The sequence below is a fragment of the Hippocampus bargibanti genome, linkage group LG19 (genome assembly GCF_051943395.1).
Source record: "Hippocampus bargibanti isolate YZ-2025 linkage group LG19, ASM5194339v1, whole genome shotgun sequence".
NCBI lineage: Eukaryota > Metazoa > Chordata > Actinopteri > Syngnathiformes > Syngnathidae > Hippocampus > Hippocampus bargibanti.
This window is the reverse complement of record NC_142752.1, coordinates 10391328-10409505: the sequence shown is the minus strand read 5'-3', so window position 1 is coordinate 10409505 and position 18178 is coordinate 10391328. Positions and strand designations below refer to the sequence as shown.

Sequence of the window (18178 nt, the reverse complement as noted above, 5' to 3'; positions counted from 1 at the left end):
CCAATCACATGGCGTTAACCAAAGACTAGGGGCGGGGAATAGAGGTCAAAAACAGTCGGCTGCCATTTTGTTGTTAGAAGAACGGGCTCGTTCACTCATTGAGGCAGCCCCGTGTACGAAAAAAGTATCTATGCCAAGGTAAAATTATCATAAATTTAACGTTCGTAAACCGAAAAGTTCGTAAGCCAAGGAGTTCGTAAACCGAGCTATCACTGTATTAAGTTTACAAATAGAAATTGACAGTGCAGCTGGCGTCAAAAGTGAGAATACAAAGCCAAATTTGGACATCATGGGGTGTTATCAGTGTGAGACTCTATATGCTGTGTTAGTGTGTGTGTGTGTGTGTGTGTGTGTGTGTGTGTGTGTGTGTGTGTGTGTGTGTGTGTGTGTGTGTGTGTGTGTGTGTGTGTGTGTGTGTGTGTGTGTGTGTGGGAGCGAAACAAAGAAAGTCTAATTTAGTCTGCAGCTCGTGGCTCTGCGTATTTATGAAGTGGTCCTCGGAGAATGCAGAAATCACTGACTGATGCTGAGGAGAGGGAGCGAGACACAAACTGCGGGCCGTGATTGACTCAAGGTTTGCACATGGCAGGCAAGAACGGACGCAAGCAGATGAGAAAGCCGATTTGCTAAATGGACGCTGGATGGCATCTGGCAAATTGCCGATCGGTTCACTTTGCACGTTCTTGAAGGAGTGTTGGCAAGTTTTGCATTTGCCCAGTATCAAGACTATTTTGTTTTTAAAATCTATGATTGGGTTTAGGATTTGTGGCACTGATGATACCAGAAAGTTACCAGAAAGGCCTGAATAACCCAAATCCCAACACAAGACCACTAAAGCAGGTGTGTTCACACTTTTTGCAAAGGGGGGCAGATTTGGTGTGTTAAAAATGTAGGGCAACATTGGCAGACGTTATGTACATATAACAGCAATTAATTTCAATACATTTCAGTGAGCCGTTTGTTTTTATATTTTAATTTCAACTATCTTAACTCATTCACTGCCATTCACAAATTTATTCAGGAATTAAAAATATGACAGAGCGCCATTCCCAAATTATTTCAGGTTTAGTTTTTTCTTGTTTGGGTGCCGATAAAGCGCTGGCCATGGACTCTGGTAATGTTTTTTCCCTTCCACAAGGGGCAGCATTTCCCTTTTTTCCATGTTATCGCTTTGTTACAGATTCAACTGTTGTTAAATGACGTCCATGAGGTCCCTGATCCACTGCTGAAAAGGACGCTTTGATCCTCTCTTAGTTCCTCTAGAACTAATTCATGTCACAAGGAGGGTACGGAAAGTGCTGAAGAATGATGATTATTTTTTTTTTTTTACTTTATGTTACTTCCGGGTTGAGTGAACGCTGGCACGTGTGGCAGCCGCTGCTCACCCGCAGAAAAAATATCCTGTGACTGTAGTTTCCTTGAGAGTTTTGAAAGGCGCTTATAAATGAAATATATTTTATTATTATTATTATTAGTATTATTATTATTAAAGCGCTATATGAACCAATATGTTTGTATTGGGCCTGCAAGTGGCGCCCGCACAGCGAGTCGGGATGCAAAGAAGGCCCAGGTTGCGCCTTTCTTCACTGGCTGAAAAAATGTGCCAATTTGAAGCAATGAAAGAACAACGTGGCTTTGGTCCACCTCTTGTCGGAAAAATGGAAGAAGCAAGCCACCAGTCACTGTCTAAAATGTAAAGAAGTAAAAAAAATGACGCCACCCTCATCCCAGAGAGAAAAGGGACTTTTTGATAGACGCCATCGGGAAAAAGGATGTTGTTGCGGCCCTACGTGGAAATGACAAAAATATTTCCCCTCCGATTTGTTGACTTTCAAAAAAGAAAATAAGAATGCATTGATGTGCTACTGTTTTTCTACTTCTTTCTTTTCTTTCCTCTTCCTTTCATAACTTTGCTGGTGTGTTACTTACAGGTAGAGTGAACGCTGGTGCAAATGGCTGCTGCTGCTCACCGGCACAAAAAAAAAAATTCTGTGAATGTAAAGTGTCCTTGAGAGTTTTGAAAGGCGCTTAGAAATTAAATGTATTATTATCTTTATTATTGCATGGTATTTTATACATCCGCCCTCATTTCAAGCTAATATAACTCCAGAGCCATATAATTTAGCAATTAACTCTTTTTTTCTGATGAAAGAAGACAGTCTAAGGTTTGTTACGCTGCACTGAATGTTTATGAAGTCCTAAAACTCAATATCCTGTGGGTCCTGCAATTTGAGTGACAATGACAAAAACCCTGGCACAGTAGTGGGCACAATTTTTCACGTCTGGCAGTGAATGAGTTAAGCTTTGGTTCATTTGAAACTTGCATATCAAAATGTCATTGACATTGAAAATTTAATATTCACTTAACTTCACTTTTTTTGCAAAAGTTGAACAGAAGTAATTGTTCTTTTGTTGAGTGTCACCATTTTAGAAAATGAAAAAAAAATGAAAAGTGCCATTTTAGAAAATTGGAGGGGATCATTCAGTCAATGACTTGTATACAAATTTGCTGTTCCAAATCGAGCCTCTAGATGGCAGCACTTAGGACACGTAGGTAACAGCGCGAGTGCCCAATGCATGGGTGTCAAAGTCGCGGCCCAGTGGCCAAATCTGGCCCACCAAATCATTTTATTCGGCCTGCCTAAGCAAATCAACGCCATGATGCTTGCTAAAATCCGAACCAAAATGTCAAATTGTGCCATGTAAACTACAACAAAAGTCATTATTCTTGACATCAGATTTGAAAAGTCGTTATTGATCAATTTGTTGTGCTTTCTGTATGTAATATGTGGAGCAGATGAAACATTGTAATGGTTTCCCCAAATATATATACAGTAAAGTCTCGTTATATCGATATTCAAGGGAGTCCGAAAAAATATCGATATGACCGGGACTATCGATATATCCGACCCTGTTTGCATGTAATTTTCTCCGTGTGTACATAGAAATAGTATCGATATAACCGGGACTATCGATATATCCGATATCGATATAACGAGACTTTACTGTATATATATATATATATATTGTACATATCTTCACTAAAGCATTATGCCAGATGTGCAAATTCTAGGTATTGGCCATCTTAGCATAAGGCATAGCAATAAAAATAAAATAATAAGATGATGCATTTCAAAACATCGGTGCACTTTTCACTGAATCTCATTTTTGAAACGGCACAGATGTTTTCCAATCATCACCTGGTTCTCATGTGGGAACCCGGACTGGGAACGCGTACGAACATGAGGTTGAGGAAAGTGGAGCACTTTGTGTTGGCAGCCACCCACGAGTGCAACGGTCATGAATTTTTCAACTAAAGAAAAGTCAAACAACAAACAGCGCAGTGTACACTCGCTGTAATGTGAACACAGCATATGGCGGCCTCCCATCTCGGCGTAATCATTTAGTGGGCAAATTGAATATTTTGCTGACTATTTTTACCCCAGAAAAATATTGAGATATTTCAAATACATATACAGGATATGTATATATAAGACAGTATTTACTTCAGAAGTAAATACTTTGATAGAAATATTTATGGATTCTATTTGTAAAACGTCTTCTGATACATTTCTTATAAATTCAATGTATGTCAGAGATGTTTGGTCGGTCACTGTGAACAAAAGCTTGAATGCAGGAAGATTGACTTTTACTGCCAGCAGGCCACACACCCATTCATGACCGACGCCCAACTTCTGCAGCCCTGTGCCAAGCTATTTATTGAGAGTACATGCAAATTTAAAGGACAACCGACGCCATTGGACAAGTTGGGTCCATAATTTGTAAAATGGCTTCAAATGACTTCTACTGAGCGTATTTTACAAAGATTCCACCGCATATAGCTATATTTTACATTTTAAGACTCTCGCTGAATATTCAGGAAGTCTCGTTTTTGAGTTGGTGACGAGTCCGTATGTGACGTTACTAAAGGAACGCCAGTGACCGAAAAAAAGACACATTGTAGCAGTCCTTCCATCACGTCAATGTATTTTGCTGTACTTGTTTGGTCTGAAAACTTCGTGTTGATGGCGAAATTAGAAGGAAAACACATAAATAACGCGATGGTGAATCGTTGTGTATTGCACCGACCACCTATTTGATATTCGCTGACAAAAATTCCTAGGAGACAAATAAGCCCATTTCCACGGAGCTTTGTTGCCATCTTCTGCCTTTTTTGGGTGCTACATTTCCCCCCAGATGCCTCAAAATAAATTCTTTAATCGATTGCACACATGTATGCTTTCCTCTTCAGAACTATTTGAATAATATTCATAACTGGATGAGTAACAAGAAAGCGTCTTCTCCGAATCTGAAGCCATTGTTTTGATACTTGAGCAAGGCTCAACGAACAAGGGGGCGGGACCTTCTGAAACTCGCCACTTCCGGTTTCAATTTGAAGTAGTTTTTAGATACTTTAAGTCGTTTTTATTGGTGTTTTGCATTTGACTAAAAATATCATCATGCGTGTTTTAGGTATTTTAGATGCTATAAAAGTTTTTCTGATGTCAGTTAGGAAACAAAAAAGTGGTGTCGGTTGTCCTTTAAGTGATACATTAATAAAACAGTCTTCTTGATTTGAATACCACACGCCTGGAGGTCCCAAGCATCAACAATCATGAAACAACAGAACATAGAAATTTTAATAGGTTGTCTTTACATTAACTGATAGATTTGCAACATGGCTAATGAGCTCTTCCTGTGAAGAGTAATTTAGTCCAAGGCCAGATCTCCTACATCAGGGGTGTCAAAGTCATTTTTTTTTCCGCGGACCACATTGTACTTACGGTTTCCTCTCGAGGGCCGTTATGAATTTGGGGAAGCCATTAGAATGATTAATCCCCTCCACATATTACATATAGAGCGCACAACAAATTAATGAATAACTAGTTTTCAAATCTGAAGTCAAGAATAATGACTGTTATTGTGGTTTACATTCAAAAATATGGAATTGTGGTTAGGATTTTAGCAAGCTTCATGGAATTTTACAAGTTTGATTTGCTTTTGCAGGCTGAAAAAAATGATGTGGCGGGCCGTATTAGGCCCCCGGGCCTTGACTTTGACACCTGTGTCCTACATGAAGGTGACAGATTAACAGGCTGTGTCTATTCACCTCAGATTGACCCCAGGTTTTCTGTGTTTATCCATTGTGGGCCTTGTGTTCGGCGACCAACTAAGCGTGGGACTTTTAAATATGATAACAACTATTCTGTCTGTTCTCTGTAAATGTATTATTATGATTGTCAAGCTGCGCCCTCCCTTTTTTTTAGGGAAAGGGGGGGGGGTCTGTGTCACTTGCCCTGATTTACAAATTGCAATGACACAAAGTACTAATTATTTAACACTGTTGTGATAGTGAGGGCAATGGCCCCGCCTTTCCCCCCTCCCATCACCTTCCAGGTCATGATTAGTGTCACCTGTCGCAGCAATCATTTCCATTTGGGGGCTTGTGCATTTCTTCAAGTTTGATCCTTGATCCCGTTCTCTGTGTTTGCATTCAATTTGTAACCTGCCTCACAATTTTGAAATTGGCAGCACAAATCTGTGCTCTGGTACTTCCTCTGGAGAGTTTTATTTCTCTTTAATCCATTGAAAATATTTGTTGTTGTGGTTCCTTGTTTGATTCAGCTCTTTTTACTTTTACTTCAGCGACAAGTAAACCTCAATGGAGGATCATTGAAGGGCAAAGACAAGAGTGAGAGTCCAGAAAAGAAGACGGGATAACTAAACACAGGCAGGGAAATGGCAGAGGCAGCGACCCAACAACCGCAGGAACAAGCAGAAGAAGAGGAACAGGCGAGTGAGGAGCAGCTCAGCTCTTCGGAGTCTACAGAGGCCGATGAAGATGTGGAAGACCTAAAAGAAGATGTCCAGACCCCTGCAAGCAGACCCCTGTTGTCCATGAGGTCCTTGAGCATCGTGGACCCCGATGACGACTCCCCCAACATGATTGTCTACAGAAAGGTAAGAAAAATTTTTTGCTAATTTCTGTATTTATGTATTTTTAATTCATGTTTATTTATGTGTTTATATTTATGTAATCATATATATTATTTATTTAGTTTTATTTTGTATTTATTTTTTACATGTATTTATTCATATAAATGTGTTGTTATTTATTATTTATTTATTCATTGTTTATTTTTATGTATTTACTGTTTATGATTATTTATTTATTTATTTATTTATTTATTTATTTATTTATTTGGTCGGTTGGTCGGATTTATTTATTTATTTTTAATTCATGTTTATTTTTATTTATTTTAATTTACGGTTATTTATTTTTATTCATGTATTTATTTATGTAAATTTATTTTTATGTATTTGTAATTTATGTTTATGTATGTATTTCTTTCTTTCTTTTTTTAAGATTCTTAATGATTATTCAAGTGCACATTTAGAGACTTGTGCTCGTCCGACACTAGAACGGAGGACAAGACAGCAGTTGCTGGCCGATCGTAAAATTTTATATTTAACTGTCTGACTGTTATAATGATGTTTGTTTTGGGTGTCAGTCAGCGTGTGCAAATCTTCCCTCTCCCATGCAGGTTTTGTTTTATGCATTTAAACGCCTGCGTTTGTTGCAGGAGTTTGTATGCAATGATGTTGTACACTTAAAAATACGTACATAGGTAAAAATCTGCCATATATAAACTTTTGCTCGTACAATAATTAAAATGATTAAAAATACATTTATGAAAGTCTTACCTGGGCTTGTCTGCACTTGGTCACGGTCATCAAAATTGTAAACTGTCCCTTAGGCGTCAAGCAAATGAGAATTCGCGAAAATTCCCTCAATGAAAGGCAAACACGCAAATCCTCTGGTGGAAGTGAGGGTGATGAAGTTGGCGGTGGTGTTGTTCACTTCCGATGATAAATGCTAATGACAAATTATCGTGGCATGCTTCGGTTTATATCGTGTCAAAAAAATGTATCTTCGTGGGAGCACAACAAGTTGGAAGGTGCTGCTATCAGTGCACTGTTGACATACTGTTGCAATAAAGTCGGATTATAGAGTGAGCGAACATGGCTTCCTGGCTCTCTGATGGATATTGCCACTGCTCTTATCATCCTCACGAAGGAAACGTGCATGCTCCAGCAGCTTTGTGCTCCGCTAGCTTGGTCTACTTGTTTTGATCGGGCGACTTATCCTTCCTGATAACTGTCGCCCAGAATGATTGCGCTTAGACCGTGGCGGGACCAGAAACGATTGGGTAGCTTAGAGGTTCGAGGTATTATAAGACCTACTTCTTACATGAAGTCACACGTCAAATAACTGACATGTCAGGTCCGATTTTGTTGTTCCAGGTGGATGTCTTACAAGTCAAGTAGGTGCAGCAACACATGTTAACAGACAATTTTAATACTCACAGGCCCACAATAGTTTTTCTCTCTGAAAACGATTATGATGACACCAGCTTTGTGAAAGCTGCTTTTAGCAGCTTTTAGTTTATAGTTGACGTGCACATTCCACCATGACGTCCCTGATCCACTGGTGAAAAGAACGCTTCGATTCTCTCGTTTCATCTAAAACTGCTTCATGTCACAGAGGGTACAGCAAGTGCTGAAGAATCAATGACTGTCTTTATGTTGTCATATTATTTGTTATTTAGTTGTTTTTGTTCGTTTGACTTCAAGATGGCGACGCGAGAGTGGCTGCGTTTCCAACAGCTCCTATTTTGTTTTTCTTCTTTCTTTCCTTTCCTCTTCCTTTCATAACTTCACTGCTGTGAAATGTAATTTCCCCAGCGTGAGACGAATAAAGGTACGAATAAAGATACATCCAATCCAATCCAAACTTTTTTTAAATCCGTGTGAGTGTGTTATAATGCACCCCGGTGGCCGAATTGTGCATAACTAAATAGGCAAATATTTTCTAGTGTTATTTTTTCTTGCCTAAAAAAATCAAATTGTTTAATCTTTACGCTTGGATAGAGTGTATCTTTTCGAGGTATTTTTCTTTCTTTCTTGCACTCACCGCGAATATCACAGTAACCCAAAAGGCTTTCACTCCCATGGGCCTCCATTTTGCGTGTGGGCACCCTGTATGAAGTCTAGAAGCACACAAGGGAGCAACAACGTGAGATGACTCCATTGCAAAGCCAATTTAGCCACCCTCCCCCCTAAAGTAAACCTGTGTGTTTGTGTGCGGCGCGACAATGGATGCGAGGACCTAAGAGTCGGCACCCGTCGTCACGCGAGATGAACCGTGACGCACAGCATGTTTGCATGCGGCCCTCACGCCAGCCAGAAAATAACACCGCTAATGTAATGACCGCACGTCTCGCTGCTTCCCCAGCAGGTGGCAATTGGCCCGCATTTACTTATTTATAGCGCACCAGCATAAAGCATTGGCGAGGCGGTGAGTGGAGATTAGAAAGTGATGGGCGGAGGGCCAGCTATGCAATTTAAATCATATTTTCATCATTATAGCCCGTGGAAAATAAAGGGAAAATGGCTTTGAGCAAGTTTAATCTGCTGTCAACTTTTCAATCAGAGTGACTTGAGTGCAATGTTGAATAATTCACACGTTATGGGTTGCTGAGGAGACTGCAATTGAGGGAACGGCTGCGGAGGCATGTTGGCTCAAAGCTGCTGACTGGAAAATGTATTGTTTTTTAATTTTCATTTTTTCACCCACAATTGTTTTTAAATAAATATTTTTGGTGCCTCATAGTTTGTGCTGACTATGCCCAATAGACGCCAACTTATTGGTATTTTCCAAATGCTGCAGTGAATGTTTTTGGACTTTCGACTGCTAAGTAGAAGCAAGAGTTGCAACCTCATCAAAAAATATCCCGTTGCAGTTTGTGCATCGTATTGTAGATACATCCGGCATTAATCGGTGATAAGATTGGATTGGATGAGCCTTTATTTGTCTTGCAATGGAGAATTTTACATTTCACAGCAGTAAAGTGATAAAAATAATAATAGTAATAATAATAATCCATTTCATTTAAAAGCGCCTTTCAAAACTCTCAAGGTCACTTTACAGTCACAGGATCAATTTTTCTGTGGGTGAGCAGCGGCAGCCACACGTGCGAGCGTGTGGCTGCTGGCTATTAGCTAGCCAGCTGGCTAATAGCTAGCCAGATAGATATCTAATAGCTAGCCAGCTAGATAGACAGCTACCTAGCTAATAGACCGCAAATAGATAGTTAATAGGTAGCCAGCTAAGTAGCTAGCTAGATAGCTGATAAATAGATAGCTAGCTAGATAGCCAGATAGCTAATAGATAGCTAGCTAAATAGCATGCCATCCAGCTAGACAGCTAATAGATAGCTATCTCGCCAGCTGATAATTATATCAACTAATACCGTTGATGGCAGTGAATGTGTTAAACATTAGTACCTTGTGATACACTTTACGTCACAAATTGTAGAATACTCCAGTTAGATGAGCCTAAAATGCTACAAAGACCACATTGTTGTTGTTGCATAAATTGTTTAAAAAATGCAACATTGTACAACATCAAATGTCTTAAAACATTTTTTTTTTTTGAAGCGAGCCCACTTGTTCAGTCTTTCCGATGCAATCATCAACCCATCAACAAGTTTTTTTGGGGGGAGGGAGGTTGTCTCGTTAGCACACACATGCTATTCATTAGCATGCAGACACCATGATGATATGGCGGACGTTAAAAAGCAGGAAGTGTTGATATCTTGGAGGAGGGGTTAGAGGGGCTCACTTTCCAACTCTTAGAAAAAGTCTTATTTTATCAAAATATACATCGAGCGAGTCTTTTGACAAAAATAGTAATAATAATAATAATGCATTTGATTTATAAGCACCTTTCAAAACTCTCAATGTCACTTTACAGTCACAAAAGAGTCAAAGATTCTTCAGTTTGATTATTTAGTGAATTGCGTGTCTGACTTCATTCTTGCGTGATTATTCAAGACAATCTCTAGAGTATGGTATCATGCCTGCGGAATCAGCTCCGAGTTATGTGAAAGTCAGGGTGACGGGCGGTGCAACACAGACCGCCAAGCCAGTTTTTATTAATGACTTTGTACTGAATCTTGTTGAAGATGGGAAGTCGAGATTGGGTGGGAAGTGGGGGATCGGGGGGGGGGGGGGTGTCTTGGGAGTGAACCAAAGTGCCACAGAGAGGAAGCCGGGCAAGACTAGAGAATTTGGGCATGAAAGTCAAAAAAGGGGAAGCAAAGGGATTATCGACTTGAATGTGCATCTTTGAAGCGGGTGTCACTCAGTTCTGTAGGAGTCGGGGTTACTTCAGGTTGCAGTGCTAAAATGGCTAAAGGTGGTTAAAGTAAGACGAGAGCAACAAAAAAAAAATCGATTCTCCTGCAGTTCGCGACGGCCCAATTTTCTCAGCATCCCCTCAGCAGTTCTTCTCCCGAACGGATAACGGACTCTCCGATTCCTAACATTGACGATCTTGTGCGAAAGGTTGCCTAGCTATGAAAAATGCACGGCCAGCGGCGTCGTCCCATTATCTTGTCGGATGAGTCATCAATCATGCAGGAACGCCAGTTGGTGGAGAACAAGCTCATCGTGCTCCCCGTTTTAGCTTGCAAAGCATTGGGATGCAAACCAACAACACCTATGCCCAAAAACGACTGCCATTGAGAGGTCAAAAGGTTAACCTGGGGCGGATCATCGTGGAGAATAAATAGATGTTTTGTATTTTTGTGCAAGTCATTTAATTAATTCACTGCCAAATGTGCAAAAATGTGTCCACTCCAGTGCCAGGGTTTTGTCATTGTCACTCGAATCCCAAGACCAACAGAATATTGAATTTTAGGACAACTCTTCATTCAACAAAAACAAAAAGGATTATTACCTAATTTGTATGGGTCTGCAGTTATATGAGCTTGAAATGAGGACAGCTGTCCAAAATACAATGCAATACATACATATTGGTTTACGTAGCGCTTTTACAACAGCTGCAGCTGGAACAAACATGGAAACTGCTGCCCGCCTTTTGGAAAAGAAAAAGATTGCCAGAAACCACAGCGAGCGCTTTATCGGGACCCAAGCATGAAAAACTAAAACCTGAACAAATTAAGGTCCCCAACTTACGAACGAGATTCGTTCTGAACGGTCGTTCGTAAGGTGAATTCGTTCGTAAGTTGCTTCAGTGCTTTATTTTGAATGGAATGTATGTTTAAGGCTTATATAAGTAACCTGTATTGGTTTGTACTGAAAAATAAACATTTAGTAAAATCGATGAAAAGGTTTCTTCAACCATCATCTGTACTTCTTTGAAGGACGTTTCGCTTCTTATCCAAGATGCTTCGTCAGCGAACTAATGTATTGCTGGTAGTTTCGGACTTATATATATCCCTACTGTACTGACGTGGCGGTGCCGGACTCTGCTATGATTGGTCCCTGCTCTCAGGTTGGGGGGAGCAGAGGACTACTCCCTGCAGCTCCACTGATTATTTCTATTGTCCTGCCTGATTACTTCTATCGTCGTGCCGGAGTATGAGGTACACGACTGGCCTGATTGCCCCATTTGCTCTGGTATCACCTCATCAGCATAACTAAGCCTATGTTGCCTAAGCAGTCTGTTGTACGAACGATCCAAATTGAACCTCACCTCACCGTGGCGGCTTAGTGAAGGATTTTGCTGTTTTATGAAAATAGCTTCTTTTACTCGCCTTTCAAACCATCTATTTTCTTTCGCTAAGATTTTAACCTCATTGTCGTCAAATGGGTGGTTGCTAGCTTTTAGGTGTATATGTACTGCCGATTGAGGCTCACTAGTATTATCCCTGCGATGTTGATAGTCTTTTTTCGAGACTTTGTTTAGTCGCCCCAATGTATTGCCCTTTACAATTTTCATTCTTACAATGTATTGAATAAACTACATTACTTTGTTTTTCATTTGGCAGCCTATCTTTTGGATGCACTAATTTTTGCCTAAAAGTGTTTATCGGTTTGAAATAAGTAGGAATTTTGTGTTGCCAAAGGACTCTTTGCAGTTTTTCAGAAACAATTTAGTAAAATATGTTAATTTAGTAATATATATATATATATATATATATATATATATATATGTTACTATAAACACGTTTGTATGTATGTTCATAACTCGAATGTTCATAAGTAGGGGAGTGTCTGTATTTTCAATTCCTGAATAAATTCGTGACTGGCAGTGAATGAGTTGATGACCTGACTTTTCAGATCTTTTGAGTTGGAGCCATTAAACGGGAATCTTGCTTGCTCACCGGAGCCCGTAGAAGATTTATTAGCCAATTTCCTCCCTGCCCGAGTATTTATTGGTGAACAAAAACAGGACTTATCGGCTGGCTATCCTCCTTTTGAGCTTTTGGGGGGGCTTTGCTATTATTTTGGCGGTGTGATTTCGTGAAGTCACAAGCATTGAAATGTCATCGCTGGAGATCTCCAGGCAGCGGGCTTATCGAATCAAGGTGGCGGGGAAAGGTTAATTGGAGAGGTTGAAATTGCGCGTTACCAGATGAAAGAATTAGTAACCGCGTCACACGTTTTAGCTTCTGTTTAATTTGCAGACTTATTTTACCGATGTGTCGCAGCCTATTTCGAATCAGATTGTTTTATTCATATCAAGCTTCCGGTGGACAGTATCTTTTTAGGGGGAGGGAGGAGGGAGATTGACAACATAGCCAAACAATCCATAAATTACCCATATTAGTCCATAAATTACCAAGTCGGTGATATTGAAATTCAAGAATGAGATGAAAGGGGAAAAAAAGTCAGTAAATTCAGTGATACATTAGCTCACGAACGCTTTAGCTCACAAACTTTTCACCTTATGAGAATTAAATTTGCGAGAATATTATCTTGGTATACGAACTAGTTATCGGCAGACGAACCAATCCACACAGCGCCACGGTGGCTGGCGGACTAGTTTTCGCCAAAGGAACACCAAACCCCACGGTTGAACAGCACCACAGTGGCTGGCGGACTAGTTTCCTTTGAGTGCAGACGTGGTTTGCTCTCGAGTGGAGTACTTTTGCTATTTTGGGACCGAAAAAGACCCCACCACAGGCTAGTGAGACACAAAAGAAAATAGGTCAAGCAGAAGAACGAGATCATCGAAAAACACGAACAAGGTGTGCGTTTGTGTGACTTCCCAGTACCAGTATGCTAAGTCGACCATTGCTGTGGCGTCCCAGTACCAGTATGCTAAGTCGACCATTGCTACTTGTGGCGAAGGGTTTTTCTGTGTTGTCTAAGCAACGGTCTCAGGCAATAGAAGAGGTTGAAAAACCTCTGGTGATTTGGATTAACAAGCAGCTAGCAGGGGACAGTGTGTGAGGGTATTATCGCTGAGAAACCACGGCAACTTCACACTGATATCATCAAGAGGCAACTACATCGACCATCACAAAGGTAAATAAAACGACAGTTTATTTCTTTAATTCCAATACAATAGCACATTTATTATACATACAATAAAGTATATTTTGTGTAGTTTTAAGGCTTATTTAGTAGAAAATTATGTCTTCCAGGGACGTGGAAACTGATTATTGTCATTTTTAATGGTTTCCTATGGGAAATTAATGTTTGGAAGACATACTTTTCGCCTTACACACACACTTTCTGTAAACCAATTAAGTTTGTAAGCTGCGGTATCACTGTATGCGCTTTGAGCTCATGCATGTCGGTTAGTCAAACAGTCCAGAAGGGAAGCGCAACAGCAGTCACACTTGAATGAGTTTGATGTGAATCACTTTCTAGGGGGCTCCATTCCCTTGTTTGCTCATCTCTCTTTCTCTCTGATCCATTCAGTGTCTTTTTTTTTTGTTCGTCATGCTGACAGATGTCAAAAGAGGTCGCTTGCCCTTGATTCTATGTCAACGCTTTGACTGTTGGTTGCAGATGGGGCTACGGTGGAAGCGCAGGGTTCACATTCTGAATGAATAAAAATCGATTTTTATGAACTAAAGTGACGTTTATAGTGTACTTAAAGGACAACCGACGCCTCCGGACTAGTTGTGTCCATAATTTGTAAAATCACTTTACATGACTTCTACTGAGCGTATGTTATCAAGATTCCACAGCATATAGCTATATTTACGTTCGAAGGCGCTGAATATTCAGGAAGTCTTGTTTTTGAGTTGATGACGATGCCTGACATGACATCACGTCTCGAACGCCCCTAACCGAGAAAGTGACACACAATGCATTTTGGGTACTTTGTTTGGTCTGAAAACTTCGTGTTGATCCGTGTTGATGCCGAAATTTGAAGGAAAACACATAAATAGCGCGATGGTGAATCGTTGTGTGTTGCACCAAGAACTATTTGATACTAGTTGACACAAATTCCCAGGAGACAAATCAGCCCATTTCCAACGGAGCTTGGGCGCCATCTTGTGCATTTTCTGGGACGCTACGTTGGATTCCTAACGGCTCGAATTGATACGGGAGGACTTCTTTAATCGATTGCAAACATTTATGCTTTCCTCTTCAGAACTAATTGAAACATATTCATAACTGGATGAGAAACAAGGAAGCATCTTCTCCAAATCTGAAGCCATTGTTTTGATTCTAGAGCAAGGCAAGACGTCCTGGCGTGACGTCACGAACAAGGGGGCGGGACCTGCTGAAACTCGGCATCTCTGAGGTCATTTTGAAGTAGTTTTGGCACACTTTTTCATTTTTATTGGTGTTTTGCATTTGACTGAAAATATCAACCTGCGTGTTTTGGGTATTTTAGATGCTATAAAGGAGTTTTTTTGTCCTTTAAGTCTTTTTTTATTTTTTTGTATTTCCAGATCAAGGCTCTAATGTTACATGAGCACCTTTTGGTTCCTTCGTTGTGTTTGTATCCTGTGAGTGTTTGCACATCGGTGCGAGGACTGTTTTTGTGATGCAGATGGTGACTCACAGGCTTGGCCAGCAATAATAATCGCGGCCAAACAATGCGAGCAGTTTGTTGCTCATCCATGTTTTGTGGCGCTTTTATTCTTTGTTATGAACACGCAGCGGCCTTGCCCGAAGAGCAAACTGTTTAATTCCTAATTAGGATAATCAGAGTTGAGAATGGATTAGCATATTGCTTTGTGGGGAAAAACAATAGCAGACGTTTTCTGGGCTTAAATGAGATGTTGTGCATATTAGGTGTAGGGAAGGGGGGGGGGGTGTATATTTTGCAAGCCGTTTGACCTCATCTGTAAATAAATACACTCACAGCTATTATTGAGGAGGACTTCCACCTGTTTCTTTTTATTAGCAGCATCCAGTCGGCCGTGATTGGAAATTATGAGGCGCTCGTCGTGAATGAGTCCCGGTAGAAAATGGCCAATTCCAAAGACTCCCATAAAATACGTTTTTACTGGCTGCTCAGTTACAACGCTTTTATAAATTTCCAGTCGGGGAGAGCCCATCTTTTCCAAAATGGTGAAACAAGGTCAGACAACGACAACGTTCTGAATATACCAAACCCATTTGATTTGCTAATGTATGCTCACACAGATACAAAGGCTAAGATTTTAAAAACCTTCCTCGAGCCCTTTTGGAACAAAGGTCAAAATTAATGCACTACAGATGCGAAATTAGTGTTGGCGAGAATGTCACATGAGCCTCTAAGCAACTGGTGTCAAATTCGAGGCCCGGGGGCCAAATCAGGTCCACCACAACATTTTATTCGGCTCTTTCTAAAATCTGAACCAAAATTTCAGATGATCCCATGTAAACCAAAACAAGTCATTATTTTTTACTTCAAATTTTAAAACTACAGTAAAGTCTCGTTATATCGATATTCAAGGGAGTCCGAAAAAATATCGATATAACCGGGACTATCGATATATCCGATCCTGCGCCGAACTGCATTAAACAAAAGCCGCCAAAAGAGTGCCGCCAAGCGCCCTATAAGAAACGGAGCTGGCCATTAGCTCCCTTTTTTTTTGGGAGATGTTCCCCCAATGTTGCCTCAAAATGGCACATATAATTTGATTGTAAACATGTATGCTTTAATCTTCAGAACTACAGTGTATTTGAAACATATTCATAACTGGATGTGTAACAAGAAAGCATATTATCCGAATCTGAAGCCATTGTTTGGATTCACAAGCAATGCAAGACGTCTTGGCGTGAAGTCATTTTTATTTGCATTTGAATAAAAAATGACATTGGCTGTCCTTTAATACACAGTATGGAATGTTAATAATTTTCAGAATCATCGCGCTTCAGCAGACAAAACAAGAAACATTGTTGCAAAAAACCATTGCATTCATATACAGTACAGTGGGCATGTACATAACACAACAGGGAAACTGCAACGCTTACATCTTACTGTATTATGTATACAATTTAAAAAAGTCATCAATCTTCTTCTGCTTCCCATTTTTACCTTTTAACACAAACACTTCAATCTCGTCTGCTACACACAAGCTAGCGTCTGAAAATGAAAATGGCTCTGCTACACGGGTGCTGGGCACGTAACCAAGTCACATGACCAAGTCGACCAATGGCGCGACTGATGGCGTGACACGTAACCAAGACACGTGACCAAGTTGACCAATGGCGCGACCGATGGCGTGTCACGTGACAAAGTCACACGGCCAAGTCGACCAATAGCGCGACCGATGGCGGCTCATGTGACCAAGTCGACCAATAGCGCGACCGATGGCGGCTCATGTGACCAAGTCGACCAATGGCGCGACCGATATATCGATGTAAACAACAAAAATGGCCGGCGGGGGATGAAAAGGAGCACCATAATAACCGGATTATCGTAATGACCGGGTATCGTACTAAACGGTACTAATTATACATAAAAAGACTAGAAATGTGCAAGGGAAATGAAAATAGTATCGTAATAAGCGGTACTATCGATATAACCGATATCGATATAACGAGACTTTACTGTAGTTATTAATTTTTTGTGCGCTCTAAATGTATTATGGGGATGGGATTAAACATTCTAATGGCTTCCCCAAATTCATCACAGCCCCTCGATAGGAAACCGTAACTACAAATAAATGAATTTGACACCTTCTCAGCTGTGCAGTAAAATGTTACGCCGATATTGGGGGTAGATTCCTAAAAACACGCAGAGAATTTGTGTTGCATTGCGGTCATTCATGTCCTTCCACGTTACAAGCCAAACCAGACATGGAGGCGCAACGTGGCGTGAATAGCAATTGTTAAACTATTGATCGAAGCAAAGTAGGAAGGGCATAAAGAGTTTGATGGTTCTCTTAATTTGTAAGTAGGTTCGTTGTCACGTGATAGCAGAGTTCATCTCAAACCGCCGCGGGGTGCCTACCCGCATATTAGCCGCGTTCTACTGTAACCGATTCCGATCAAAGAAGCTGCGTGTGTCAGATAAAGCAAGCTATACCGGAAAGTATATCTCGCTACTTTACATCGATCTGGATAATAACATGTGAGACCTGGTTTCACATTTTATATTTATTTTTTTGTGTTTGAGATCTGCCTATGCAAAATGTCCACCCATATTCCAGCAAGCCTCTAAATTGCCAGTGTTTTTTTTCCTAATAAAGTGTTCCAGTATTTTGCCTCAGAGGACAAAGTACTCCAGCTTTTACTATTAAAAGCAGGCTTAGTGCTTCAGGGCTTAATCATGAAGAAATGCAACACTGATCAAATTTTTGGTTGCGTGCCCGCATTAGAGACACTTTAACATCTTAAGCAACTCCAGGGCTCCAATGTTTTGTGCACTTAACTCCCATTTGCGATTGCCCGCAGGGTGTTAATATTTCATAGGGACGCGCATTGTTGGACTGATAGACCGGTCTTTTTGTGGAAGGGAGTGATCGATACCTTGAAGGCACTGAAACGATGCTATGTTGATGTGACATTGGGGGTTGAGACATCACCGTCATATTTAAAGTACAGTGAGACCTCAACTTACAAACACCTTATCTTACAAACTTTTCATCTTACAAACGTCAAATTTATGAAAATTAAACCTTATAATAAGCACTATTTTCATAATACACACCCACCACGGCTCGCGGAGTGATCTTCGGCGGAAGCACACGACCGGACAGCACCAGAGGTTAAGTTACCAACAGTCCTTATGGAAGGTGACTCTCCTTCCATAAGCCATCAACGACCATCAAAAAGATAAATAAAACTTTATTTTACAGCACAGTTTATTTCTTTAATTACAGTAATCATGTAATGCGCCTCTCTTTCCAAACAGCAATTCCCTTTGACCTTCGACCTCCAACGCCATTCCACAGGCCATAAATGTAAA

At 40.4% G+C, this 18178-nt stretch overlaps 1 protein-coding gene across 3 annotated transcripts in view; it reads left to right on the top strand.

Moving 5' to 3' along the window:
- LOC148883987 (regulator of G protein signaling 6-like) overlaps positions 1–18178 on the top strand; it is a 54860-nt gene that overhangs the window by 1281 nt on the left and 35401 nt on the right. For 2 of the 3 annotated variants that reach the window (XM_089022801.1, XM_089022802.1), the window contains one exon: positions 5647–5961. In XM_089022801.1, coding sequence (XP_088878927.1) covers positions 5740–5961 — 222 coding nt within the window. In that variant the 5' untranslated portion in view covers positions 5647–5739. Of the gene's footprint in view, positions 1–644; positions 841–5646; positions 5962–18178 lie in introns of those variants that run through there. The other variant, XM_089022803.1, reaches the window with a different exon arrangement.